Here is an 11,769-nt window from a genome sequence, read left to right as displayed (position 1 = left end):
ATTTAGGTTTTATAATTTAATGGTTTGCTGTGTATAAAATGCCATAAACCCCGTAAGAGTAGTCTAACATTTTCCATTCTGAAAAAAATTTAAGGGTTTTAACTTCGAAGATTGAACAATAACATTAGCTGATAGAGTGGTTTTCATTTGAGTGTCGAAAAGTAATTGGGTTTGCATTTACTATTCTACAGGATTGGTTTAAAAATCTCATGCCACTTCTTCAGCCAATCAGGAGTAAAAAAAACAAAAGCAAAAGCAACAGTGACTCGTTCATGCACATTTTCCCTCGCTTCCCATCAACTACAGGTAATTACTTTGAGTTTTGATTGGTTCACTGGCTTGTCTGTGTCCTTTGTGCATGGCTAGAGAGATTACTTTGGTTTTGGTTTTATAACACTTAAATGAAAACCGCTGTAAGGTCGATGTTATTGACTAGGAGTAATAACAGGGCTATCACAAGCACATGCATGCCCTTAAAGAATTATTGTTTTGCTGTAACACAACCCTGTCACCAAACTAGTTAACAAAGAAAGTCATTTAAAGAGATCTTGTAGGTATTGTTTGTGATTTTGACTATTTCTTAGTACGTGCTGATGTCTGTTACACTGTATAACTTGCTACCAGCAATACTATCCATGTAGCCAGTCTAATTCTGGGTAGCCTAATAACAAGTCACTGCATTTGCTCAGAGTCAATAGTTAACATATTCCCCTGATGCACAATGGGATTCTCTCTTTCTAGAGTAAGGTCAACATTGCAAGCTTGGGGCCACGTCAGATCCAAAGGCGTATTACATCATCTGGATTTTCAAAAACAGTCGATATTCAAGTATGTGTTTTAAAAAGAATCATTTTGACATGTTTGGTAGACAATGCTTAATTAATTATGCTTTTTACTACAGGCATAATCAGAATACAGGCACTGAAAAGGATAGACTATTTCATAACATTGTTTCTTTTACAATGTATTGGTGGTTTGAAAGCTGACTGTTTCACTCTCTTCGGTTATCTGGTTTTCAAGCAAGTAAATATTCTAATCTAATCAAAATTTTTCAATCTGCAGAAGGAAGCACTCCAGCAAGCAAAGAAAAGCATCCCGTTAGGGCGATGGTGGATAAAAGCCGATGGCTGTGATGTGAGGAAAGGTTTGCGGGAGAGTATGCGGGGTGTTTGGTCTGATGATGACGATCTTGGGGATGGTTCTCTACAAGCATTGCATGATGAATATAAAGCAAGATGTACTTTCGTAAGGGGTATTGGTACACCGGGAAGGTCAAGAGTGATGTTGACTGATGTGGCAACTTTGCTAGCTGAATTACAGAAAGATCTGGAATTTCTTAGTACTGGTGCTGATGTTGCAAATGGAGTATACAACAGGGCACTTCAAGGGGGGAGATCAGCTGAGCACACCTTGATGGAATTGGCTTGGGCTGTTGTAGGTTTTGAGGAACTGATGAAAAAAGTGAGAAGTTTCCAGGTTGAACTCGGAGATTATGAGCAAGGGGAGTCTGACGGTGCAAGTGCTAATTTAATTTCCCTGAAATCAGGCTTGTTGGTTTACCTGAAAGATCTTTACACAAAGAAGCGCACTGCAGCAAGTCATATCTTGGTGTTCATGATTGCCGATGAATTGCGCAACAGAAAGCCATATGCCATTCCAGTTCGCTTCATGCCGTACCGATCCCTCACCGACTCAAAACTGAGGGAGCTGGAACTTCAGTTGGAGGAAGCTATGAGCAATGTGGGAATGACAGTTGTTGGTATGTGCTTAGTGAACCCTTACAAGTTAATTGTCTGTCATATTTAAAGATCCAGGTGCTCCAATGGCTCTCTATAGGCAATTTCTTTTAAGATAGCTCACTGGCCAATAAAATGTTATGCTCTTGACTATTAAGATTGCCTTTTTTATAATTACACCTTATTTCAGTGCATGTTTTTGTGCATTTCAGTGCTATATTATTTAACTTTCCTGATAATCCCATACATAAAAGTTCATAACGTAAAATAATGTAGAAAGCCTACTAAACTCATGTGATTATGCACCAGTCTTTTATTGTTTGTTATTGAACTCCATGGAACTGAGGAAGTTGCTTCTACATGTATGTAACTCATTACCGTGTGTTCTTGTTTGTTGTATTTTTTATTAGGTTTCACAACAGATGGAGAATTCATTGCGAACAGTGGGCAATACACGGCCAATATCTGTGATTGAGTTGATCAAGAATGCAAGGAACGAAGTGCGCTCTAAGAGTGGCAATACAATTGCTTCTTACTTGACCTTGGATGGACATGGTAGGTTCATCTTTCTGTGTAGAAGTCACGATAACAAGTGTTACCTTTCATCAGTTAGATTTTTTCTGGAAGTGTCAATAGTCAACTCATCTGCATTTCATTTAGTTTTAGGTCATTTGAAAACTTTGCAGCCTCATAATCTCATTATTAAGAGTTGAACTTGCTTTGTTGTCCAATAGGAAATCCATTAAAACGTCACCCGGCAGTTCCTCTAGATGATGTTGTGTGGATACATTCATTCATGACCAGTGCAAGAGACGAACCAGTCCCTTTCAAAGATGCTTTGTTGATTTTAAGAAGGAAGCTGTTTCCTTTCCAACATGATCCACACCCATGGATTGAAGGTAACAGTAATGGCTGCTTTAACAGGGCAGGTTTTGTAGTCTTTGCAATACCAGTCTCTGTTGTACGGATTTCAGCTAGAACCAAGGCTCTTCGTGTAAGAGGCCTGTAGTCATTATGTGTGGTCACCTGACAGTCTGTGGATAGCGAGGAGGGCACAGCCAGTTGTGTCCTGTAAGTGTACATTTACATTTTACCTGCAATATTGTTTCTCTTATTAGGAAGACCAGAGACTACTCATGAAGTGCTTAAATCTACAATGGCCATTTATCTCTACCGTAAAAAGATTGAAGATCTTAAACAGCATGTCACTGATCCTGCAAACTTCACTGACAATCTTTACCAGCCAGAGAGAGACAGCAGTGGTGAACTGATCCATCACCGAGAAGACCACAACCATCTTCTTAAACGCATCATATCTCGTCTTCGTGAAGGCCATATTCCAGGCATCGATTTGCGATATATGAGAGATGCTCTTCATGACCCTACTACTGGCTTAGCATATGAAGCTCTCACAGGGAAGAACAAACAGTCTGTGCCTGACTGTGAGCGCCTCATTAGTCCTGGAGTAATTTCTTTCCTTGAGCGAGTAGGACACGGTAGTGGAGCCCAAGTTCTAAAGATAATTCACAACTGGCACAAGGCAGTTGATGGAAGAGGGCTCTCTGAAGAGCAAAGGTCATCATACTGCCAAAATATGAAGAATTGGCTGTTAGCTGACTGGATGCCATGGTTTCAAACCCTGCCTGATTACAGCACTATTGATGTGAATAGGTATTGTAATTATGTTCAAACTTAGCAAAACTTGACTATTATTAATTAAATTACCTCCTTGTAGCTATGTCAAGCTACATGTATTTAAGTGACTGAATCAGTTGAATTCCAGGAATAAGGGTCAAGTTCTCACAGCCATCAATCTGTTTCTTATTGTCTGTTGGCATGGATAGCACTGATTGGAATGGATTGAAGTTGAACCATGAAAACCACATTCAAATGCCCCTTTAGAGAAAAGTCTTCTTGTATGAGACAAAAGCTCAACTATTTGCATATGGCTAGTGCCATATACAGGTATGTGCCGGTAGGTGGTGTGCTATCAAACAGTACTTGAATGACAATATTAGGTAACTTCATTTTAAATTTGCATTATTTTAGACCCATAAAGGGTATATGTGGTCTAACAGAAGAAGCTGTCATTGGCCTAGTTGCAAATCTGGAGAGCAGAGAATTGCGTCGTGCAGAGTACCAAGAAAGAAGTCTTCCCCCTGAGCATCCCCGTGCCTCAGCAACTGATGATGTGGAAGGAATTATTGCTCTGATGCATGAAATGCTAGGGGAAATATTTGATGTTAAGCAGTTTCTCGATGCGCAGCCTAAAATTCTAAATGAATTCAAGAAACGCATTGACCCAGAACTACATTTCCACTACTGGACAGGGGCCAAGGAACGATATAGAGAGTTTGAGTTGCCCTCCTTTAATGAGCCATCAGGGGAAGGAATCATTGAAAGACTTGACAGAGTCATTTTATCAAGGAGGGGAGACCCAGGGGTCTTTGTGGCAAATAGAGCTGCCATGCCACAGAGAGGACAGTTGACAGCCAGAGCTCAATTTCATAGGGCACCAGTACAGTTGCCTCCTCCTCAGATGCAAGAGGAACACTGAAAATTTTTATCAACCTTGTTATAGTAATAATACCATAACTTTTTAATCCATGTAGATAAATTATTTTTATTAATTGTTATGTTGACTAAACAGTCATGTTTAATTTAAATTCTGCACCATTTTCAACCAATTTAGATGCTATTATCAAGAAAGCTTTCAGGCCATAATTATTATTGACAGTTTGAGGCCATAGTAAACCAATGTAATGGAGCCATGCAGGCCACTTTTAAGGTCGTCATAAACAAGTAGTCACCATGAAAACTAACCATTCTCTTAACAAGAATCCAGCTGTTCTTGCAACTGGTTTGAATTACTGCAAAATTCTGATACTAAACACTGGGTGTATATTTCGTTTCAATAATAATATTGGTGTTTTATTATTAGAGGGACGTTTGCGTTTCGAAATTGGCAATGAAAGCCCGTGAAATCAGCCATAAACAATTCACACTAACAATTCCTGGGCTTGTAATCAGGAGGGCACCGCGCACCGGTGGCTCAGTTGATTGAGCATCGGGCTGTCATGCGGGAGGTCGTGAGTTCAACTCCGGCCGGACCAACACTCTTAAAATAAATGAGGAGAATGTGCTGCCTTTGTAATAACATCTGCAAATGGTTAGACTTTCAAGTCTTCTCGGATAAGGACTGTAAACCGGAGGTCCCGTCTCATAAGCTTTGTTGGAAATTAAATAGTATGGGACGTTAAAGAACCCACTCACTATTCGATAAGAGTAGGGGACGTAGTCCCCGGTGTTGTGGTCTAACCTTATCTGGACGGGGGCATCTTTCACTTCCATAAAATCAATTGTAAACTGCGTAACAAGCAGTCTGGCTAAACTCCCCCACAAAGTATTGTCAATTAGTCCTGAAAAGCCCCGTGGGGGAGAGACTAATAGCCTAACGATTGTATTCGAACGATTAGGGGAGAGACTGGGGGGGGGGAGGGTGGTAGTAGCAGAATTTTACGGGTTCTTGTCTCTGAGAAGCCTTGCTTTGTGCACTAACTAGTTACAGGTATTTTATTTTACTGTGCGACTAGCTCTGATTACTTGCTTCTCCCACTGGCCTCTCCTGGTAATATCTATCGTTAAATAGAAACCAATCATAAGGAAAGTCGTACAGAAACGAATTTTTTTAACGGATACCAGAAGTGATGGATCCTTGAGCAATGGATGTAAGTATCAAGTTAGTTCACTGGCTATGTAGCCTACTTTTTCATAATCTGATGATGACATTAAATATACAGCAATGGCAGATTTGTCATGTGTATTCTCCGGTTCTGCTTGAAGTTTAGCGTAAACAGGTCTGTTATGTCCATTAAGGTATTCAAACGCTTCCTGTAAACTGTCTTGCCTTGCTTTGGAATAACATGTTCCCATAACTTTAAAAGGCAAGCAGTGAGTTGTCACAATGTCATTTGGCTCAACAGAGTCAATGTTATCGTCTGAGGTGTCGCTGTCAGAGACAGTTGTTTCGGAAACTGGAGGTGCTGCATGGTCCTCCTTCTGCACAGGGATGAGGGTCCACAAGACAGTATAAGGTTTGCCTCCCACTTGTATCTGACAGTGAGAGTTGCACTTGTATGCCCCTCGCTGAATACCACCAGCTGCACCTTTTTGAACAACACCATCGAGGATATCTGAGCCTTTTTTAAAGCAAACCTTGACAAATTCTATTTCCATCACTGGAAAACAAGGAATTCTCCAGGAAAATGAAAAAAAAAACGATCAATTTGGATGATTTCACATGTCATCGCTTGACACCAGTTTCCATCACCTAAAAGGAGATTAGTTGGTCATTAGGAATACACTCCTTTTCTTTATGAGAACACTGAGGCCAAGATTGGACCAAAAATTCCATAACATGTACTGTATGAAATAAGAACATACTTGCACTCAAACAAATATAAGAACATTCCCATTAAAAAAGTGTAATTGACTGGGATAAATATGTTCTACAAGCAGGATCCATTTAAAGAGTATGGAATAATTAGAAGAAAAAAACTTTTATTTGTTGAAAAAAAGCTTGTTTCATTAGGTTTTTTCTTTCACTGATGACAATAGATTGTAGCCTTTACTACTTTTAGGAATGAGTAACTAACATGCCTGAAAGGGCCACATGTTTCCAGTGAAGTATAGTGTTCACATGGTTGTCCCATTTACAATATCAGAAATTTGCTAAAGACTAGGAATGAAACATACCAGGAAATTCTGAAGCGGACTCTGCAGAGCCTCTTTCCTGGCCATGTACACCTTCATCATCTTCAGTGGTTGTAAATGTCTAAAATGCACATGGTACATATCAAGCATAAAAATAAATGTACCACAAATTAATGTGTAGTTTGTATTGGTACTATATAGCCCACTCGCAAAAAGAGTGGCGTTTCTGAATGTGCATCCATCCTCACGCCAGTGTGGGATCGTTTGGGGGCACATTTGCATGCTAAGTTTTTCTTCTGCTTACAAAACTTGCATAAGAGTGAAAATGTTAGCATAATTATGCTGCCAACAGTCCCATAAATGAACATGCATCTTCCGTTGCCCAGGTCTGCAGCTCTTTTTGCCACAGGTTATTCTCAAGGAGCTCTTGCAAGGGGCTATTCTCCCTGTTCTTTGACATAACACTTGTACCTTATATTATCTGCCAGGCAGGTCATTAATTAATTAATTTATAATATTAATTAATTATTTATAATATTAATTAATTAATGTTATAGGCAGGTCAATAATTTTCAATTTTTTTTTTCTGAGAGCTCGTAAAGAAAAATCCACATACTTTGAAGAAATTAGGAAAGCTGTTGATTTTCTTCCCACTTTTCGTATCCACATTGCTAGCAGCCAGATCATTGGCATAGCAATCATCCAGATTACTAGAGAGTCAAGGTTTAATAAACTCCAACCGTTTTAACTTTATATAGCCTTCACTTCATGTTTCCACTGTTACATGACTTGATAATGATTTGACCGATGAAAGGAAAACTCTGTATCATTGACAAGCACTGTTACTAGTGGCCAATTGCAAGAGATAAGTTGTTCAATCAATTGCATTGAACCAATCGACTATTTGCCTTTTAATACCCTCTGGTGCAATATTTATACACCGCAGCTGTGCACACTCCATTAATATAACAAAAACAGCACTCAAATATTCTGTTGTTTCAGTTTAAGGATATAACAAAAAAAGGATACTTTCCACATAAAAACTGTATACCTATGGGTGGGTCAGTCTCCCACACTTTCAGTGGTACAGTTGTACAGCAGCTTATGTCAAACACTGTTTGGTGCTGGAATACTGCGTCTGCCTTATAAAACCCTTCTTGGTATTCATCTGTTGCTCCCCTTTCTGCAAGTAAGTCCAGCAGATTACTTCCTGAAGAAACCAAACCATATGCCCGGGAAATTCCAATTCCAAATATATTCTTCAGATAGTCACACCCTGCTGCAATGCGCATTTGTTGAAACTGCCTGAAGTTCAACTTTAAACCTTCCAGGACTTCTGACAGTGTGAAGCATTCCCCCTCACCACTCAATGAAGCTTTACAAATCAACTAAAATCAAATAGAATACTCGAATGTTAGCTATTTATTTTTAGGCCATCCCAATATGATTCATAATTCACTTGCCATCAGCCTCCCTTGGCACTTGGTAAGGAAAATTAAGTGGTATATAATTTAAGAAATTTGACCCCCTTTGTAAAATAATTATTGATACATTTATGCAGGGTAACTTGAATGGGATGTACCCATGAACTCTCCCCCACCTACAAGAAAAATCTCTCTGAAAACAAAGTAACAAAGAAGAAGTACCAAAAGAACAAATACAGAGGAACGAAGTTAAGCCACAAGTTACAAACCTTCTTGCACCCGTAGGCTAAAAGCCGTTGAATATCAGCGAAGCTATCTGTGCGTCGGATTCGTATGGTGCAACGATATACTTAACGTCTTCTGATAAACAAATCTGAAAAGGGGGAGGTAAACGAGATAAAATTTGGATTTTTTTAAGCTAAGAATGCATAAATAGATGCAACACTTTTATCCAGTTTCATCACAAAATTTAAGTTTTAAGGGTTATGTATTATATGAAATTAAACTTGTGGTAGCAACACTCAGAATGTCTGACCCAACACTCACCCTAATACACGAGGTAATGTCTTCGAAGGTGATTGCAACAGCTTGGCTGCGCAGTTTCGTAGCATCTTCCACCGAGATGTTTCAGTCCTCTGCTTTACTTTGCAGATTCTCTCTGTCTCTGTTTACGAGAGAAGTGAGGTAAATTTCTAGCTTAGTATAGTTACGGTTAGCTTGTCAAAAGCTGTAAGGAATTACTACAAATTTATATCGAATGTTTTTCTCACCTTTGCCTTCTTTCATCTTCACTTGCCTTAGCCGGCAAAGGTAAGCCATCGAAAACAACAAATGGTGTTATTCCATTTCCTTTGACTACACGTAAGTGTGCTCGAAAAATATCTCCGCACCTAAGTGGACAATGAGAACTTACAAGCCCTATGATGGAAACATAAAGGCCAGAAAAGTCATGAATCGTCAGTGAAATCTCACCTTTCTCGATTCCCATTCTGAGACATAGACACATGTAAAGCCTTATGCAGCCAACAGGAGGCATCGATAGCTGCTGTTTTACCAAAAAAGTCACGGAACTGAACTTGCTTGCCGTACTTTTTTAGAAACTGCCACAGATTTTTAATCCCCATTACGCATTCACGTCCAATTCGCTTAACGCACAGGAGATGTTCACTCGACCGCGTCTTGCATACAAATGAAGCGATTTTGAATTTTTCCCATGACGCAAAGCAATCCCAGTACGAACACCGCCTGCATGGGTAATTTGTACTTACGGGATGAATAAAAACGGATCTCATTTTTTCTATCCCTCCCTCTCTCTCTTCTTTCCCTTCATCGCCCACACCGTTACTCGTTTTTGTCCCAGCTTTCCCCTTTCTATCCCTTCGTCTTGTTCTTATTTTCAGATTCCTCTCGGCTTTTTCTGCCATTTTATCCCATGATATGTCACTCGCAGCTTGCCTTGAACTCCGACCCACTGTAAACCTCTGGATTACTTGTCCCTGTTCTTTATCAATGAGCTAACGTGTACAAGTTGCTAAAACACACCTTGAAAATGATATTTATTTTGAATTCTGGCTGACTATTTGCATAACAATGATACGTAATTATATACACGTGCCGCGCCGAGCACCTACAATCGAACTTACACTCATAGGTTACCGTTAAGAGATCCCTGTTTTACTACTCTTGAAACAACCCATCCCTTTAATAATGCTAACCGTAACCCTAATTACGACTAAAGGCACTGTTTAGACTTAAGGTTAGTCCCTGTGATATTTTTAGGTTTTCCAGTATTGCTGTGAACTGTGACCTGCTTTTCCTTCATGCCCCGTGCGTGCGGCACACTTATAAGTTCACTGCGTGGAAGAGTATACCACGCTTAAAGTCTGATCGGTGCATCTTTCATGGGAAACTTTCATGCACGAGTTCATTGCAATTAAAATCGTTTCATATTTCCCTTCTTTTGAAGCAAACTTGTGTCTTCGTAATAATCAAGATGGCTACCGAAGTAAAAGGGTCACAGCAATGGGAGATTTGATCATTTTGAAATTGTCCCTGCTTTATAGCCTTTCCAGAGTTGTGCATAGAGTGGTGCAAAGAAAACAATTTACTTTCGTCTTCCGTGTCCAAAACCTGTGTGAAAACGCAATCAGTTGGCAAAGACAAAGTGCCGCATCGGGAGATGGATCTGTTTCGCGATGCTTATGAAAAAACTGCAATGGATAGCCTTCAATCCGCCAGAACACATATTAATTTTCTGACCGTAAACTTTCCTTGAAAAAATATTAGCCCTAGCTACCTGTGGCCGGAAAGTTTACAACTGCCTACAAGACAAGGGCTAACATCATCTCGCCGCAGTTAACCATCGCCTAAACTTCGTCGACCCAGACAAACGAGCCCACAGCAGGGCATTGAAGATGAGACATGAAGACATGATGGGGAGTGAAACGAAGTATGCCTCGTACGGGAACATCCATGGATCTCTACCAAAGCTATTTACTTGGAAGTATCATTGAGCATATTGCCGATCTCTACAAAGAGCGACAAATCGCAAAATCCCTCTAAATGCACCGTTCGTGATCCTAAATACAGGAAAGGAAGAAAATATACACTTTGCAGTGTCTCGGCGAATTTTTAAGCAGACAGGAAGAACAATTTCACGATAAAAAGAGCAGGTAGCTATTAAATTTCTTATGACAGTACTTTTATTTGGTTTGTTTGTTTTGTTTGCGAATCTGAACCCTATTACAACGATTGCTTGAAACTCCACTTCTTGCACTTATTCTAAAACTGAAAAATGGGTACTGTGATTATTTGAAAGTCCCTAGGGTTAACCCCGAGCTATGGGACGGCGTTTTGGACAAAGTTAAAAGTCGTGATGTTGGTTTTCAAGCCTTTTAAAAGGGTTTAATTAAAGGTATTGTCCCAGTAGCCAGGCTTGCCAGCAAACTCGTGGAAACCAAGAAAAACAAGGCCCAATCCATTCCAGTGGCAGATGCCTACGATTTGGCTATTGACGCGCTAACGCTTTTAGGGAATTCAGTGTTTGAATCCTCGATGAAACGTAGAGAGATGCTGAAGTCGGAGGTTGCTCCGGGGTTCAAATCTCTTTGCCGCGTATCCCAACCGATAACAACCATGATATTTGGAGACGAGTTGCCCCAGAGCATAAGGGATATATCGCAAGTGAAAAGAATGGCTGCTAAAAGTGTGAACTCCTCCAAGCGTAAAGGTCATGGTCAACAGTCAAGCCAACCGTATAACAAACGGCGTAATTATGGAGAGAATCGTTCTTCGGGTCGCAGCAGAGATTGGAGAGATTATCCTTTAAACTCAAAGCGCCAGAATTACCACAAACCTCATAGAGAGCAGCTCTCCCCGAAAGCGGATCGCAGGAAAAGCGATCAAAATCAGGTTTAACCATTGACAAGATTTGCGAAGTTTATCCAAAGGTAGACGGACGTTTGAGATCATTTTCTCTATTCTGGGACAGGATTTCGTCTGATCAATGGATAAGAGACGCCGTGCGTGGCTATAAGATTGAGTTCAAAAGAGATCCAATTCAATACAAATTACCTAAGAAAATGCCTTTCTCTCGAGACGAGAAAGAATGTATTTCAGTGGAGGTTGGAAAATTGTTCGGAAAGGTGCGATAAGACGTGCGTCTTTTGATCCCAACCAATTCCTATCAAATCTATTCACAATTCCAAAGAAAGGCGGCGAGCTGCGCCCTGTTGAAACTAAATATCGTAATGGTAAAAATGAAGACTTCAAGGAGCAAAATTTGCATGAAGAAGAAAACCCTTGGGAGACAGTACGTGATAACAAGACAATGCCCAGAAACAAAAGGAGGGAGCGTCAAATGCCAAATGGAAAAAAGATGTCGGGCGGTAAATCTA

At 40.0% G+C, this 11,769-nt stretch overlaps 1 protein-coding gene and 1 long non-coding RNA gene across 2 annotated transcripts; both read left to right on the top strand.

Annotated features, from left to right (window-relative positions):
- Positions 1-1,745: 1,745 nt before the first annotated feature.
- LOC138016178 (uncharacterized) lies at positions 1,746-2,543 on the top strand. Its single transcript, XR_011125751.1, has 3 exons — positions 1,746-1,759; positions 2,147-2,291; positions 2,471-2,543. It is a non-coding gene; the product is annotated as an uncharacterized lncRNA (long non-coding RNA).
- Positions 2,544-2,583: 40 nt separating this feature from the next.
- LOC138016157 (uncharacterized) lies at positions 2,584-4,293 on the top strand (the record flags this gene model as incomplete). The annotated part of the gene is made up of 3 exons (XM_068863336.1): positions 2,584-2,635; positions 2,855-3,412; positions 3,755-4,293. Coding segments are annotated over 3 exons (1,149 nt in total), but the record flags the coding sequence as incomplete, so codon positions are not given.
- Positions 4,294-11,769: the final 7,476 nt, after the last annotated feature.

This window comes from Montipora capricornis, chromosome 9, assembly GCF_036669925.1.
Source record: "Montipora capricornis isolate CH-2021 chromosome 9, ASM3666992v2, whole genome shotgun sequence".
NCBI classification, from domain to species: Eukaryota; Metazoa; Cnidaria; class Anthozoa; order Scleractinia; family Acroporidae; genus Montipora; species Montipora capricornis.
This window is presented reverse-complemented; position numbering and strand designations above follow the sequence as displayed.